This window comes from Cystoisospora suis, assembly GCF_002600585.1.
Source record: "Cystoisospora suis strain Wien I chromosome Unknown contig_2149, whole genome shotgun sequence".
Classification (NCBI taxonomy): domain Eukaryota; phylum Apicomplexa; class Conoidasida; order Eucoccidiorida; family Sarcocystidae; genus Cystoisospora; species Cystoisospora suis.
Window position 1 is genome coordinate 12576 of NW_027154948.1, and position 16846 is coordinate 29421.

At 54.1% G+C, this 16846-nt stretch overlaps 2 protein-coding genes across 2 annotated transcripts; one reads left to right on the forward strand and one right to left on the reverse strand.

Annotated features, from left to right (window-relative positions):
• The first annotated feature begins 426 nt into the window (after positions 1-426).
• On the forward strand, positions 427-11530 carry CSUI_004566 (uncharacterized protein). The gene is made up of 12 exons (XM_068064754.1): positions 427-2621; positions 3449-3580; positions 4722-4814; positions 5750-5859; positions 6393-6513; positions 6746-6867; positions 7483-7843; positions 8393-8486; positions 9245-9396; positions 9980-10420; positions 10981-11046; positions 11485-11530. Exons 1-10 carry the CDS (start codon positions 1113-1115, stop codon positions 10418-10420), a joined length of 3135 nt encoding a protein of 1044 aa, XP_067923271.1. The 5' UTR covers positions 427-1112; the 3' UTR covers positions 10981-11046; positions 11485-11530.
• A 959-nt stretch (positions 11531-12489) lies between these two features.
• CSUI_004567 (uncharacterized protein) lies at positions 12490-16529 on the reverse strand. The gene is made up of 5 exons (XM_068064755.1): positions 16280-16529; positions 15759-15806; positions 14895-14999; positions 14154-14330; positions 12490-13663 (listed from the first exon to the last, which is right to left on the reverse strand). The coding sequence occupies exons 1-5, from the start codon at positions 16353-16355 to the stop codon at positions 13320-13322; spliced, it is 750 nt and encodes a 249-aa protein (XP_067923272.1). The 5' UTR covers positions 16356-16529; the 3' UTR covers positions 12490-13319.
• Positions 16530-16846: the final 317 nt, after the last annotated feature.

Genomic DNA, 16846 nt, shown 5'->3' on the forward strand with positions numbered 1-16846 from the left:
GCGGTTGCGCCGGGCTGAACGCTTCCTGTAGTCTAGTCCACTATCGCAGTCACAGGACTACCTGATACCCACTCGCGAGTTACAGTGTGCTAGAGACTCCTACGGCGCACAGCGGAATCTCCAGTGTGGTATCGAGGTGGGTCCCTTCGCTGTTCCGCCTCCAGAGGAGGAGACAGTCTGTGCAGAGACTTGGGCAACAGCCCTCCTATTAAGTATATTTACTCCTCTTCGTTTGTTGCAAGCGCCGCGAGTCCCCGTTCCACCGCTCGGGTCAGGTGCAGCCACCAGTGGAGTAGCTCGGAGACGGCTGACTTCTGTTCGGGGATGAGCGGCCTCCCGAGTGCAACTGTCGCAGGCGCCAGCAGTGAGTCAACTCGCACGCGGCCCTTCCCCGCAACACGGCGAGCAATCACGAAAACCGTGCATCTTACAGGAATATCCAGCCCGCTATCTTCCTCGGAAAAAGCACAAGAAAGCCTCTTCTGTGTGGGGTGGCCTCCTTTGTTCTTGCTTCAGCCCCGTCTCCTGCATGCATGTGATACAGTCCCCCCGGCTTTGTTTAGCTTCCTGTGGATGTCTGTCTCGTCCCATCTACATCACGCCTTCTTCCATCAGAGCGAGGGTTCCGTTGACTTGGTCCCAGCAGGTGTTGCTGCTGTGCTAGCATTTCTGTGTAGATTGGTCGGTGGTGAAAAGGAGTTCTCTTTTTTTCTTCCGTGCTCTCTTTCCTCTCTTCCTCAGGTCTTCCAGTAGTAAGGACGGCGGAAATTTCCCTTGATGTGCCCCTCGAAGCGATCACCATTACCTTCTCTCTGTTGTTGACACATGCCTGTAGAGATCTCTTCGTAGCGGGGCCAGAGGTGGAGCCGACCGTTACACCTTACGCTGGTAATTCTTCTCTATTCCGGTAGTCGGACTTCTCCAGAAAGTGGCTGCTATCTCTTTTCTGTCTTCATTTCCATTCTTGCATCCGTTCACCGTTGAGGTTCCCCTTGTGTCTCCAGCCGTGGCAGGCGTGCTCTTCTCTGGCTTCGAGACGTCGTCACTCGTAATGGAAAGTCCTTGTTGGGTGCAGTTAAATCTTCCGCTCTTTTCCTTTCCCTCTTGGAGCCATGGCCTCAAAAATCATCAGGAGATGGGGAGACGGGACCCTCTCTGTAAATAAAGGAAATCCGCAGTGGGCGGCGATGTCTGGAAGACTAGGGATTACGCAGTGGCGGGGTGCCCTTGTCCTCTGGAGTGCGAGGCAGAGAAGAAGGTGGTATGCAAGCGGAAGCGTCATGTCAGGTCGAGATGGACAACGCAAGGAATCTGCTGAAGCTCCCGAAGTGCCGCCGTCGCGTACATCTTGCAGAAGGTTTGAAAAGGTGAAAAGAATATTTGAACCTGCTTGCGACACCAGTTCCACCACCCGCCTCGAATATTCCGAAAGATCCGGGATGTCTCCGTTTTGCATTGGCGTCGGAATGTGTCAAGGCGTCTCTGTGCCCGCACAACTTGCACGGGCGTTCTTCTCAGATACCATCTCCAGCTTCCCACGGTTTTTTCTTTCAAGAGAGGCATCAGCCTCATCTTTGTTTTCTAGTATACCAGGAAACGTTGCTTTCTATACTAGGTCGCCACGTCACATTTCAGGTCTACATAAACTCAGTGCACAACTACATGAAACTCACACTTCTTCCGGACCCTTGAATGAACTCGCTGATAAAGCTTCACATGCTGTCTGCGGTTATTCTAGCCTCTCAGTCTCTCGAAAGTCGGAAGGTTCTCTCGAGGCTACCGGGGGTGAGACAATTGAAGCTTCAGCTGTAGGCCTGGGGTTGCCCAAGAGTAAAGGAGGACTGAAAGGAGAAGGAGGCACAGGGACTCGACAAGCTGAGCATGAGGAACAATCATCTTCACCGTTTTCTTCCTTTTCAGATGATTTAGGCACCTCTAGGGCATGGGTCCTTGATTCAGGAGAGATAGACCCTATGGCTTTTTCTGATGTAAAACTATGCAAGGACTTCTCGTTCCCTGCTCTCCCAGAGTTACTGGAACGTTTGAAAGAACAGAGACAGTCTCTCGTCCTCGAGTGGCAGGATCGGGCGGTTGCTTCAACTCAGTATAAGGTGCACAAGAAGGATGGAGACCCGTCCTCATCTCCTGAAAACTTCAGTGCTCCTTCTCTCACAGCTTACAAGATCAGGGTTGAGAAAGAGACACAGGCAGAATTACAACGACGTATGCATGTACTAGATCTGCTTGTAAAAGATCTAGAGGAGAACTGGGAAGATCAGCTTGCCTTTCTTAGCTCGTCAGATGTCGTTGCATGTACAATCAAAGTTGCTGCTGACATTGCTGCTCAAGGGGCAAAGACTCCAGAAGACCTGACAAAGTTCAAGAATGAAGACAAGCGAAACAAAGAAGAAGGAAAGGAAGACAACATTCCATTAGGAAAAAAGGTGGAAGGAGCGGCTAGTGGTGAAACAGAGCTTGCGTGCGAGCATGAGACGAAGGGTTCAGATGATTTTCTGACCAGAGGGCTAGACGGAGAAAAGGAAAGATCTCTGAGAGCTTGCCTGGAGCGCCAGTGGGGGTTATGTGTAGAGAGACTGAAGCAACTTGCCTTAGATGAGGAGGTACGGTTCAAGTGTATGTATGATACACTAGGCAAGGTGGAGGCCGCTTTTTTGTATGTGTATGTGTGTCTGTGTCCCTCTGAACACGGGTTGTCTCCCGCCCCTTACATATATCCACCCGAAAGGACGATGCAGTCATTGTAACGTTGCCTCATGACCTCGCTGATCTCAACACACATCTTCAACACATGACGTGACGTGGATTGTATCTTTGTATCCTCCTCCGTGTTTTCCTAGCCGACTAAGGCGTCTAAGTATGTCCAGTTTGTAGGTGGACTTCCAAGGAAACCTACTTCCAAGCTTTCATACGTAGAGGACATGTATAATGAAGAAAAGCAGGGAAGTCGAGAGAGGTGATTGGTTTTGATTCTTACGGATCCAGCCCCTGACCGATATAATTGTATCTGGTGTATTCCATCTATGCATGCGTACGCTCTCCCTGGCAAGGCGACCGGGAAGCCTGCACACGTGGAGAGGTTCTCCGTGTGTGTGCAGCCGATGGCAATGTGAGCAGCTGTTGAGTTTTGAGAGGGATACATGGCAGAGTGCCTTCTCTTTCCTAACTCTTTTGCTGGGTTCGTACACGTGCATCTATGTGTGTATATATGTGCCTATACACCCACACTGTGTACACGGTTGCGCCGGGTCATTGTTCCTGTACAGTTGTCTGTTGGGAGAGACAGTTGAGAGCGTCTTTGTTCATCTGCGAAGAGGATGCCGGTTCGTTTCTGAGAGCGGACTTGCCCGTAGGTGAGAGAGAAACTGTCCGTGTCCTCTCTCGAATCTGCTGACTTCCCGTTCTCACCTGTTGCTCGCCATGCTCGCAGGAATCCTTCATCGTCTTTTGCATTCTTTGCATACTGAACCGCACGGACGCCGAGCTTCTCCCGCAGCTCGTTGAAAGACTGGAGGCAGCCTATTTTTCTACCCAAGGCTTGTCTAAGCGCCTTTTCCATCCTGTAAGCACACAGCAATCCTCTCTAAGGGAGGTTGCCCTCACTTACGATTCTTCTGTGCCGTTTCTGGTTGAATTGCATGCAGTCTTCTGCTGTTAAAAGTACACCTGGGTAACGGCCATCTGCTTTTGAACGCTACTTGTGAGAGTGCTTGGTTGGAGCTCTCAACAGATTCCTCAGGTATCTAAGACGTAGTAGAGTGACAAGGAGAAGTAACCGGGCATAGCGCCGCAGAGCTCATCCTGTGAAACCTCTGATTCAACAGTAGCAACTCCGTGGCCGACCTTCCCTGTTGAGCGTGTTTCGGGAGTAAGGACTTTGCTGCGGCGCTTCACTCGCCCCATCCGCCAATGTACATGTACGCAGAGAGGAGGCGGCACCTGTACAGTCTCTTGCGTTCGCGCGTGTGTGTGTCTCTCCACCTAAACCGAAGACATCATTTTGCGGAACCTCTCGCGGGAGGAAGACTGAAGGCCAGGAGCGTGCTGGTAGTTGGTACGAATGTATCGAGGGCTGTTGTACACAGTGGAGCGTCCCTCGTGCTTGCCCACGTCTTCAGCCGTCATTCACACGTACGAAAAAACAGACCTGGTACACACTGCGGTGACATCTGAGGGGACAGTTCGAAGGCTTCTTAGCTACGTGCGCCTCACCCACGCAGTACTGTCCTCACATCTAAACCTACGTATATATGTACAGATATATCCATGACCATCGCGTGCATTTTCCCCAAAGCTGGCGTTGACTCGTCTCGCCGCGTGCCCTTCGCTGCTTACATCGATGTCTCGACTCGATGCGCTGCGCCTATCATCCTGGACAGTGTATCCTTCTGTTGAGCCAGTGAGAAGGATTGCTATTGTGGTACTCGTATAAAAGAGTACATGTCTGTACGCGACTACGATGGAGGCTTTAGCAAGTTGCCCTGATGCACTTCGGTCGCTGACGCATGCAGTGCTAAGTGAGTAACCGGCTTCGGCCGCGGCCTGGCCTGAATCCGAGCCCGGGTGCTGCCCCGATACGTGTTGGACTAGCCGGGGTCTACTGTTTTTTGTCTCTTCACTGTATGCGCTGTCTCTGTTAAGAACGCTGATCGGCCCTTCAGTTCAACAGAGGCTTTATTTGACGCTGTCTCTCTTTCGTTTAGCTGCTGGAAGTCTGGGGGGAGACGCCCCGGTGCAATAACCTCGTCGCCCTCGTGAACTGTCTTCCGCTCGCCGCCAAAGCTCGCCTTGTTCATGTAAAGCCATCACCTCTTTTGATGAAACAGATGAGCGTACTGTTGTTTTCCTGAGGTTTCTCGCAACCATCCGCTTCGAGTGTCGGTCCCCAAGGCAGGGCGCTGGAGTGGAGGGGTCTCCACCAGCAGGAGCGTCTGACGGAGTTTCCCCCTGTCGTGACAGGCAGAAAGAATTGCGAGTTCTGTGAACATTCCTATTTATCTAAATATGCATCTGAAGCAAGAGTTTGTTTCTGAACTTCGTCGTCTCCGGCGGATCGCAGATGGAGATATGGTATTGCAGTCGGCACTTGAGGTCCTCCTAGCTCATCCCCTCCCTCTGCGAGCCGGGTGGCTGCGGCAGTGTGTGTGTGTGCCTGCAGCTTTGCCGTTTAGTGGAATTTTCCATGGTTCTTGAAGATTCATATGCTGGACTGTCCAGGAAGCTTTTTGTGCCTCTCGAGGTCTTACGCACGGGTCTGTTTACCACGTTCAGAGCTAGGCTGTGGCTCGTCGCAGATCAATATTCACCAGCCGCGGGTTGTTACTACGGCTGGACGGAAGGAGTCTGCTGGGAACACCGCGTATTCTCACTGTTTACATCGGGGCATGTACCAGCGTCTGTTGGGGCGGCAATGTCTATTCTCGCCAGTGCTTCTGTCCGAGTGAGATTCAGTGGTGGCGCCGTCAGCGCACGTAGTTGGAGAAGCAGCGCCCCCTGAACGTAACGTGTATACAGCCTAGCCTCTACGCACTAGAGCGTGGTCGGTTGGCGCGAAGAGTCTGCCGATGGCTGCTGAATTTCTTGCAGACGTGGCCCAAATGTATTAAGTTGCGTGTGCGTGCTTTACTAGGACCCAAAAAGGTTTGGTGTGGCTTGCGTTTTCTCCCTCCATGCTCCTGAACCCCTTTATCCCGGTGACCCTGGTGGTGTGCGCTTGCCTGTTGGCGTCCAGATGGACCAGTGGGCGCACGAATGTGGCGACAGTGTAGGGGAATGGCGAGCGGCGTCAAAGATAGCCGAGCCTGTTACTCTCCCCAACTGGCAAACTATGCAACCAGTTGAGTAAGCTGAGATCCAGGGGTTGCTTCACTGGCGTCTCCGTAGTTCTCCGGCCAATGAATAGGCAGTGCGACCGGTGCGTGATACATGGCCCGTCTTTCACTCTGCAAATGTCTCTTGTGGCGGGAGACAAATGTGTAGGATCAAGACGCGTGTAGGAGTCTTCTTGCGCATCGTGTACCGTTGGTCTCAGGTACAGGCTGGAAAAGAGCTCGGTATTGCGAGTTTGTCTACATCCTTGAATGCACAGGGCCTGCGGGTCGTATCCTGTGTGTAAACAGTGTCATTGCTCGTTGCTCTGCGGCTCTCGCTATCCAAACCATGTGTTCCTGCCTCGCACCCCGTGCACGATCGAAAGTCGGGCCCGGGGCCGAGGATCGAACCACGGGTCTCACCCTGTGTGGAGTCAAGACGTGGGTGCCGGTGTCGGGGTGCCCCCGGGCGAGCTCTGTTATTTGGGAGTGCCTGGTCATTTTGTTCCGCACTCCGTAGACACTTTAGCGCTGTTTCCACCTGTACACCTGCGTTTTTCGCAGCATGGAGGCGTGGGAGAAGAAGCAACGCCGGCCTCTCAAGACGCGGTACGTTCAGGCGAAGCCCATTCGCCAGTGGGACGGGAGAAAGCTCTCGGCTACCCTTGCGCTTCACGGAAGACAGGTGAGCATGCAGTACAGACCTGCTGTAGGACATCATCAGGACGACGCAGCTGCCGCCACGGAGCGCATCAGTGTTTCGACTAACAATTGCCGCGTGACTTCCGTGTCAGATTTTTGAATGAACCTGACCCGATTGGCTTCTTGCCGCCTGTCACGCATAGTGGAGTAGGCGGAGGTGGGCGTCCGGCATCTGAACTAGGTGGTCTGCCCGTGTTCTGGGTCCGCTTGTCCAGGCTATCTCCCGCGACGCGTCTCTCCAGTCTCTTGTAGCCGTAGCAGCCATATGTGGGAGCCCTGTGCGGCGAGCTTTCCGTGGAACTCTGCTCTCTGAGACTCTCAATGTGCTTGCTGCTGAGTAAGTTCGTGGAAGTGAAAGTGCACGCAGGTAGTTGGCACACTGCGGGTCGGCGATCTCCTTAGTGCAGTCCCTGAGCCGGTGCGGTAGACAAGGCAGCACAAGCTCGTCGTGGTGGGCGTCTGTGTTACTTTCAGAGAGCTGTAATTGGAGTGCATGTCGCTGGCGCCTACTTTCTGTTTATCAGCTTCTTGTTTTTGAACCAGGACAAGTGGAGACCCGCTGCGCTTATTTGTGTGAACTCCGTCTCCGAAGAAGGCAAAACGATGTGGGGGTAGCTGTCAGTGAGGCTTCGATTACTGTCTGACTTGCCGCATTAACTTGCTGTCTTGTGTCCGGTAAGGCCACAACAGCATATACCAAGATCATAAACTGGCCATCGTACCTTGTTCTTGTACCATTTACAGACAGATTCCGCGATGTAACACCAACAGACAGCTGGTGTAGTTGGGACTCAAGAACGCTGCAACTGGGCTCCACTGAAGCAGTGGGAGAGGGGCCCAGTAATCACACAGGGGTTCCCATGCAGAATGTGCCAGTGTACGATACGCTCTCTCTTCTCGCAAACAACTAGGTGCCGAGGTAACCCCACGCGTTTTGTTTTTTTTTTTCGAGGCTCCTTCGACGCCCGGCTGATTCTCTGTCCGCCGGCGTTCTTGCGCTCACGACCACCCTGTCGTACACGCCCCCGTTTCCTGCTAAAAAAGACTTGTTCGCTCATTTGGCTGCTTCAACACGGTTGTGGATTTCACGGGGTTTGGTTGCTTCCGGGGATGGGGATGTTACATTGACGCCGTCGGACGCCGAGCAAGGGGCTGGCTTAAACCCTGGAGAGGAGACGCCACAGGCAAAGCAGAACAAGGAACACGGTCACCGAGAGGATGGAAGTTTATGGAGAGAACGACAGCTACGCGAGAGATCATTGAGGGAGCAGATCGCTTTCCTACCCGTGGGGATCCCGGTTGTCGGACAGATCGTATGTCGGAGAAAGGCGACACAAGAAGTGGTAGAGGGCCGTGGGGCATTGACGCGTCAAATGGACACAAGGGCGGGGCCCGGCTCATAATGCGGAACGTCTAGTAGCATCGGTGCTCCATCACCAGACGCCCGAGTCTTTTGACGGCAGGTCGACTACTGTCAGTGCATTCCTGTGTACACCAGAACGGAAGAGCACATGAGGGAAAGCAGCAGACTCTTAGGCATTTNNAAATGCCTAAGAGTCTGCTGCTTACAGCGACCGTATGCCTATAGCAGCTATCAGGAGTGGCTTTGCCTACATTCGGCACTCTCTACACGGATGGAAGTATGCGCTGGGCCGGAGAGCCGCCTGGTCTGCGGCTCTGTATGCGAGGAGATTCCATCAAGATAGCCGGGTTGCTCTGGGTGCGCGGCAAAAGAATTGTTTTTCTTTCCTTGACCGACTGATGTGGTATTGCACACCGAAATCTAAGGATATCTGCCGGTCTTCTTCTTGCACGCGCATTTCCTCACTTGCCTTTGTGGCGTTCATCTGCTTTGCAAACAGGACAACGCTGAACCTGCGGTGGACGCGTCCAGGTTGGAAGCAAGCTTGTTACTTCGGCTTCTTGTTAACTTTCTTTCAGCTGATGCATATGAAGGTGAGAGGTCCACCCACATAGTGCTTGGCTTGTCCTCCAACTATAGCGCGTCCGCGCTGCCGGCGAAAGCTGCCCCCGTTCCTTCAGTCATTTTTTTTCTCAAGGCGACATTCAGAGGAAGTGCCCCTTAGGCTTTCTTAAGTGTCCCGCCAAACTAGCGCTCTGCGGTCATGCAGAGCTATGCCCGAAACACTCCGCATGCCGCGTTGACCTGTCGGCGGCCATGGCTGCCCTTCACGTGTCGGGTTCAGTTCGCTCACGGTCTTTGGAGAAGGCGAACTAGCATGCGCGTCACCTGAACTGCTGGCGAGCACAGATCGTCGATGCACTTGAAAGGGAGTGTGCTCTGCCTGCATCCTTGCCGTAGAACCTTGAAGCTCCTCGGAAGTACTGGGAGAAGCCGGGGGGTCTCCAGCTCTCTGTTTCTTTCTGCGAACAGAGGCGCCGACACGGTGGGAGGTGCTCCACCTTTCGTCCTTCGACTAACGGCGGACTCTTGGGGCCGCGTACCAGGTTCCTGTGTACTGCTTTCTTTTGACACTTTCCAGTAGTTAGCTCTTCTACGTCTCCTAATTTTCTGGTATCTGTCATCATTTCTCGCCGTCCTGTGTACTTTTCAGAGGTGACTTGCATCCGTATCGCGTTAGCACGTCACCGTGTGTGCTCGAAACCTCTTCTTAGCATTCCACCTGGTTCTCCAGTTTTGTTCGCCGTTCCAGACAGACTCTCGCCCTTTCCTTGCGCGTTTTTGTGTGCAGTACCGTACGACTTCTTTAGGTGTCTCTCGAGGCGGGCAGCCGCTGCTCTCGCCAAGTGCAGGAGTCGTGGACAGACTTCTCATCTGGCAGAACCCCGCACTGCCGTCTTTTCTGTTAGGGAGCTTTCATCCGTCTTCGACGGACTATCCGTGGTGAGGGTTCTCGTGGGGCACCAAGGATATGGCGACCTCCAGAGAGCACTCGACTATCGAGCGTGACTGTGTGCGTGCACCACTTGATCTGTGCACCCTCCATTTTTGCGGAATTCAAGTCTATGCACTCCGAAGAATGCCTCTGCGCGGACACGGAGTAAGCTATCATGGTATTCACCATGATGTGCCAGGGATAGTGTGTCAAACAGTGGCCTTTTTCCGAGTGCCTTCATTTTCCACAGGTTTGGTTATCCTCAGGCTACAAAGTCTCTTCGTCTTTCTATTTCACCTCCCGGCTGCTTTGGTAGACAGCAGGCGTATCCGGAGACAGGGAAGGCCATCAACCAAAGTGGGATGGCAACTCAAGCATTTGTGCCGTGTGAGCTCGGTGTATTTTCCTTCAACAATGCCGCGTCCGTGTCTAACGGCTGTGGTGCACTGCTACTTTCTCCATCGGAAGAATGCGGGAAAAAGTATTATTACAAGTCATCGACCAGATCTCCCGCTCGCAGTTGTTGCAGTAATGAAGTGAGCCTCCGCTCATGTCAGAGCTTATCGATCTTGCCTTTTCCGTGTGTTTTAGTCGGGGTGGCAGGACCTCACTTTGGAAAAAGAACTACTGCTCGCTCTTCTCCAGGCGCTGCGCCAAGACGGTGGCGCCCTTTCCTCTTCGTTTTCTGCCCCTGCCTTGTCGGTTGAAGCATGCCGCAGCTTTTACAGCAAGGAGGGAGTTCAAAGCTCATCTAGCCTGGCCCTGGTCGTGCACGGGCTTGCCTGCATGGGCTCTGCACCTTCAACGCCACACGCGCTGAGCCATTCTGGCGACAAAGGCAGAAGTGGAGCTTTCTCGAGGGTCCCTCCAGAATTTCCAGAGAAGACCAGACCGGGAGGAAGAACCAGTACAGCCGCGGAGGCCTATGACAACGACAGTGAGGATCCTGGTGAACTGAGGGACAAGGTGATGACAGCGTCGTGGGCCCTGCTCGAGCCAGTGTTGGACGAACTCTGTCCGGAAACCAAGTAAACTGAGGGGGGTTGGCTACAGAATAGAACGGAGGTGCCGATACGATGTGCGCGGGTCAGTTTTCGCTAATGCACTGACGCCGGCGATGGGTCGAAATTTGCATCGATTCTTTGGATCCTGGCGAGGTAATCGTGCATTCTCGCGGCGATAGTTAGTGTGATGCATTCAGATACTTCGTTTTATCTTGGGTGCGCAGTTCACACAAGCAAGCTTCACCGAAACAAACGCGTACGTGTCTAAAAAATATCAAAAACAACACACCGCCTTTCGTCTTTTTGCACGGCTCTCGAAGAGCTTTCCTCCACTGTTTTGCGCCGACGGCGAGGATTGGTACCTACCCCGCCAGACTGTGTGTTCACCCGGGGGGAACTATATGGGAAGGAGCTCTCTAGGATAGCCTGCTCTCGCTCAGATGTTGTATGCCGTGAACAATCTTTGAGCATCTTCGCGTACACCCCCGTGTCGTCTCCCCCCCATATCTCTGGACGTTTACTCGTCTGAGTCCGGAGCGTATACGGTGGAATATGTGGCCGTGACCCGGTGGTGTGTTTTCTCTACAGGATGTTGATATTCAACAGTTTCTCTGCCCGCGGACCGGCCACTGTGACAAGCTCTGCCACTTTCCAGTGAGTCCGGACAAGGACACCATGTCTAAATCAAAGCGCTCCCTGTCGATGCGCGTGACTCCGCTTCTTTTGTATTGTTCAATTTCTACTAGCGGCGGATGTTTTTCTCATCCTATAGAGGTCTCTGTGGCGTCCATCCACGCCAGGGATCCGTGTACGCACAGTACCCCGTTTTCCTGCGTTTTCCCTCCACGCCGGGCAAACTCTTCCTGCACTCAGTGGCAGGGGCTTGAGGCATGGCGGTGGCACTACCAGAAGTGATTCATTTGTCTTAGGGGCCTCCGCAGGGGTGTACGCAGCATTATGCTATTCAGGGACATCTATGTAAGAGATCTTCCACTCACGTCTCTACAGGTGACGCTTCTCTCTCCCTTCCCTCCGAGTTACACTCACTTTTCGTTATCCGTGCGTGTCCTCCCATTTTCTGCCTGTCCATAGGTACCGTCTACGGAAGTTCGTTGCGGACTACCCAGACCTCGAACCAGATATTTTGGGAACTCTTTTTAACGTTTCCGCTCCGGGGGCGGGATCAGGCTCCCCACTTGAAGTGGAACCAAGGTGACGGCACGGCCTAGTGTAGAGTGCCCGGCTTGAAAAAATTATGGTTTGGGCGTTTTGCGTTCTGGTTTAGTAGGTGGTCTCATCAGCTTGACTTGGAAGTAGAAGTACCCTTTTCGTGCATGCTAACTTGACTTTCCTCTCCGGCTGTATCCGCACCCGTCCGTACGGAGGTGGAGTGGTGTAATGTTGAACAACCACAGAAAGGCGGCGTTGCGGGCGCCGATTGTTGCCGCCCTGCTTGGTCGAGCGCAGCTGGCGCTTCCTGGGTTCAGTGAAACGAGTTACGCTAAACTGCAAGTGGCAGTCGACATACACTACAGATGGGTAGAAACCCGGGCACTCCTCGGGATTGCGGAAAGTGACCAACAAGCCGACGCCGTCGTCTCATCTCGGAGGCGCCCTAGTCAACGAGCCCGCCACGGCGAAATAACGCACCGTGCACCGAATGCCCTGATGGAGATGACAGGATGACAGACGTCTAAAGAGAGGCGTTGACTTCGGTTCCCTTACGTATTACATTCCTGTTTCGGATTCTGTTGGTAGCCTTGTGTAAGAGGGAAGCGACAGAAGCGGAAACTGCAATGTAACACGTGAGTGAACGTGTAAGAGGGAAGCGCTGGTACACGAGAGGCCGGATGGAAACGAGGTGAATCACCCACAGAAGCTCTCGGCTGAAAGACCAGTGAACAGGTGTTGGGTTCCGAAGCGGTTGTCGAGGCGGCGCCGCGCCCGACCCAGTTTTCTGCGTGGCCACAGCGCATCACTGCTTTATTGCGCGCAGCCTATGCAGTTACTTCGAAACATTGAATTTCAAATGTACAGGATTGCAGACCACAGCCCTGTCGCACCTTCGGCGCGCGTTGGCTGCTGAGCTACATCTTTTTTCCCCTTCGCAAAACTGAAAAACGACGACCGCACTGTAGCAGAAGCAATGCTAGTACGGGTCGGCCCGGCGGATGTCGCTTAAAGAAGACAATCCAACAAAAACTAAAACACGGAGGGAATACCGCATCTGGCCGCACGACGAACTGCTGCCTGGCTGCGAAGTCGAAAGGCTCCTTGGAGGACACCATAGCAGACGATAGATCCTGTGCGAAGATTGCTGTCTCCTCGACTTCATAAGACCCTACACTCCGGTTTATAGTCATGACGGCTTGCCCCGGCTGACAAAATCTGAGTGAAGTTCGGGCTGACGCCGGCTGTCCCACTCGCACTCAAACCTTTCCGTTGGGACAAGCCAGTAGCGAATTTTGCTGCGGGGGTGGTCCCACACATCCCCAGCACGTGCACCTACGCCTCACGACGGCGGCTGCAGGCTCTTGCTTGCGCACGAGGTCTTCACGCACACCGTGATCAACAGCAGTGCTGATCCTACCTCCACCCTGAGACTCGGGACGGGGAACCCGAGTAACCGAGCCTGAACACGTAGCTGGTCCGACTGCTGCTCGCGTTGTCGGTGGACAGCCGGCGTAGACCACTGATGCAGGAGCTCTTTGCGAACGTAAGCTCTGTCTCGCTCCTCGCGTGCTCACGTAGACTTGAAGGAAGTCCCTTTCTTCCCTCCCCCTTCCCCGTACCCACAAACAAAATTGTATCTGTAGAGTTCATGAAATGTACCCTCAGTTCACTTGAGCACCTCTCCTAGGAGTGTAGTCTCGCAGTCTCGTCCGTTGCAGTATCTTCGGTGCTGCTCACGGAGTCGCGTGACCAGCCTAGGACTCGCGCCGCGTTGCGCTTTCTGAAGCTGTGGGCAATGCCCACAAAACCGCGTCAAGCTCACCCAACGTGCTGAGGAGATCATCCCAGATCTCTCCCCGGGCCCGTTCTTCCCCCTCCGCGGTGTCGTCGCTGACAGCATTTGTTAGCCCATGCAACGTAAACACCAGTCGCTTCACGAGTACCTTCAAGACGTCAGGCTCCAAGAGCGAAAAGTAACTAACACTTCTCTGGCGGAAGAGGGCCGCTCTGGCGAAGGAGTCCGGGTGAGGATGACTCAGTAGTAGTCGTTGTACGGTCACCCGCTGGCTCTCCAATACCTCCGAAGTCAGCTCAAATTCTGCACAGAGGGAGAACATAGACAGTCTGCATAGCCGCAGTTTGTCGAGGAAACCTCATTCAGTGAGCACAATCTGCCACCCGAGGCCTGTCCACAGCTACTAGCTCCCTTACTGCCATGGACCGCTACTCCATTCTTTGGTCTTGAACACCTGAGCCCAGAAAAGCGGGAAAGCACGAACAATTAAGGGAATGCGGAGAGCACAATATGGACGCGCGCTTGGCCGACAGACTCAAACCGACTACCTCGTACCACCGTACTCTGAGCTAATCCCGTTCGCACGGACAGGCGAGCCGGGAGATATCCTTGCAACACGACTGCCTGTCGCGATGGCGCTCTTCAGCTTCTGCCAACGACGGGGTATTGTGTCTCTCCCGTGTGTGTACAAAACTAATTCCTTCACCAAAAAAGCTCGTGTGACGATCTGCTGCGGCGCGGGTACGTGTTTTGATAGAACCCCTACTGATCACCCGCCGCAGTGAGCGCTTACGTCCGACATAAAAGTTCGTTAGATCGCGCACTCCGGCTGCAAAAACTCCCCTAGTTGGGTCATCCCGTTCTCCAGTTGCAGAAGGCTGCGCCGCTGACGACAATGTCAACTCCCGGTCTAAATCCTTGTCAAGCCACCCGGATGCCAAGGGAGTCGGATGTTGGCGGGTCGCTGCCCCTGCAAAATGAGCGGGAAGATCGGGCAATCCTTCCCTATAGTGTACCACAAGTAGCGGGCACGGGGGTTCTTTGTGAAACTCCAGGAGCTACGGAGCTTGATACCTACCTTGACAGAGAGCTCCGCACTTCTCCAAACACGCACCTGGTTCGCTACATGAACAATTCGAGCTGGCGTTCTAAACGTGTACTTCGGGCGATACTTCCATATCACAAATGCACTACGGAATGCACGAAAGAGGAAACCACGTTCATACGCTTTCACATGAAGAGACCGATGTGTGTTTGACCATCGCACCGCAACAGAGCCGAGCGTGGCTTTAGATTCGCTGTAGCTCGAGCTGCGTGCTACTGAGGGACTCGGCCCGGAACAACACCGGCGAGCCGATGCGAAAAGAGCCAAAGACAAAACACTGCAAGTGTTCAAAATTCTGCTGGCAGGTGTGGCGCCGTGATCTGCAGAATTTGCAGTCCACAGCCGGGGCTGCCGCCTCCTCCCGTCCTGCTCATACGCATGAACACGACAGACGTCCGTTTGAACCGACTGCTCTCTCAGCCCCCTCACCACGGCCGGATGCGACTGAGGTCCGTCCCGCTTGTCTCTGCCGTCGGGACAACAATGAAGAAACGTACGAAGCCTGCGCAGCGCCAGCAAACTCCAAGTGTGCGCCTGCAGAGCCGAACAACAAAAGCCCACAAGACGCCCGAGCATCCTCGGTGGAGTGAGGACTTCGTCTTACGACAAGCAAAGGAAGGTAGGTACAGCGTAACAAGGTGTGAGGAATCGACACAGCTCCGGGGGAGACATGCGCCCGGACGACGAGTAAGATACCAAACTTCGACCATCTGACATGACACGCGGGAGAGTCCGGCCTACAGCAGCCCCGTCAGTCAGGCAGGAAGGGTACAGGAAAGAAGGAAACCAAACGCAGCCAAGCAAGGAAGGCGTCGAGAAAACAATGTGGTTTGAAGCCAGAGAGGGCGCAAGCAGAAGCACAGGCGACCACCAACCGAAGGGGGTACAGGAACAAGCAACGGCGAACCTGACGGCTACAACGGGGCTCACAATTTCACGTTCTTTTTCCCAGTGTTTTCCGACGAAAGCCTCTGCCGACTGGTGCCGGCCTTCTTCACCGCGTCGCACTTGCATGCCGATATACTGTAGCGGCGTTTCCGACGTCACAGTGACTAAAGAGAAGAAGAGTCAGTGTCTGCCCTAAGAACTGATAGAACGCGGACGACAGACACTACAGCAGCGTCTTGGTGCGTCACTCCGGGAGGGTAAGGGCCTTGTCCGGAGAACAGCGCGCAGGTCCTCTAGAAGCTGTGGCGAGGTATCTTTCCGAACCAGCTGCAGGGACAGGCGGTCTTTTCTTTGGATCGGCATTCACGTGTTCTCCAGGTGGCGCTTCTCCAACGTCACACCTACCTGCTGATCTTAGTGCGTCTGCAAGCACGCCGTCCAAGCAAATACCGTCTGAAAGGAAACACACGCACGTCATAGTCAAAAGAGGTGTCGGGGACGAACAAGTTGACCGACGCCAGAAAAAATAAGATGCTGGCTACGTGCCCGTCGAGTATTGCATTCAGCAAACGAAAGCGACGCGCTGTAAGGCGGGAACGCGCACGAAGTCATCTCGAAGTTCGTCTGCCACACCGCCAGCCACAAACAGAGTCCGTGCAGGCGCTTAGAGGCAATTTGTCAGCTGCACTTACCCACGGGTACCGTAGCTCCTTGCTTATAATAATCATGGAGTACGAACTACATATCTAGTTACCGCGTCTTGCGAGCAACGCAGCCGCGCAAAAGGAATCTGTAGGGCATATTGCACGTCTCTAACTGCACTGGGTAGGCATCGGTCAAACGCAGCATTGTTCGCGGCGTGCAGACAATGACGTTGGCCCTCCACTGTCTCTTGTGTACACGACAGCGGCAGGGCAGCCTCTTACCTGACCAGTTCTTGTTCACTCCTCCATACAACGGCGGTGGCACTGACTCCATAATTTCCCGAGTCAGAGATCGCATATCCGCGAAGCCGAGTGCAAGTGACCAAAAAGGTTTTGTGTTCCACCCTTGTTGCCAGCCTGAGAAAAAACAGCGCGACTGAGAGATGTCCCGTCAGTGGCCAGCTTACTCTAGCGATGCCCCGCCAATACGCACACACCGGCGTCACCCACGGATTCGCCAGCACACCACGCGTGAACAACATTCTACATTGTGCTGTATAGTCCAGGCGCACGACCTGCCAGCAGGAGGAGTGCGAGGCAGGCCCCGGAGGAGACTGGGCGCGCCTGTGTTGTGGTAGAGGACGTGGCCTTCACGCGCTAGCCCAACGTTTTGGGAAGAGCTCTCGAGGCAATGCTATGGCCGGCGGGAGGACGCCTATCCGGTGTGTTGTCTGCGTCGTGTTGGAATCTTTGGCTAAAACGCTTCCCTTTTGAAGATCTCTCCTCCCGCCGATCCGGACCCATGTGCAACACCAGGGGGCAACCTGGGTTTGACCTCCGCACGGGGCT

Excerpts from the sequence above, each read along its gene's own strand:
- CSUI_004566 (XM_068064754.1), top strand. The coding sequence starts at position 1,113 with ATGGCCTCAAAAATCATCAGGAGATGGGGAGACGGGACCCTCTCTGTA. Across the intron at positions 5,860-6,392 it reads CAAACTATGCAACCAGTTGA|CATGGAGGCGTGGGAGAAGA; the intron begins GTAAGCTGAGAT and ends CGTTTTTCGCAG. Across the intron at positions 6,868-7,482 it reads CTCAATGTGCTTGCTGCTGA|GCTCCTTCGACGCCCGGCTG; the intron begins GTAAGTTCGTGG and ends TTTTTTTTCGAG.
- CSUI_004567 (XM_068064755.1), bottom strand. The coding sequence starts at position 16,355 with ATGCGATCTCTGACTCGGGAAATTATGGAGTCAGTGCCACCGCCGTTG. Across the intron at positions 14,331-14,894 it reads CTCAGTCGCATCCGGCCGTG|GGGCAGCGACCCGCCAACAT; the intron begins GTGAGGGGGCTG and ends CTCATTTTGCAG. Across the intron at positions 13,664-14,153 it reads AACGAACTTTTATGTCGGAC|AATTTGAGCTGACTTCGGAG; the intron begins GTAAGCGCTCAC and ends CCCTCTGTGCAG.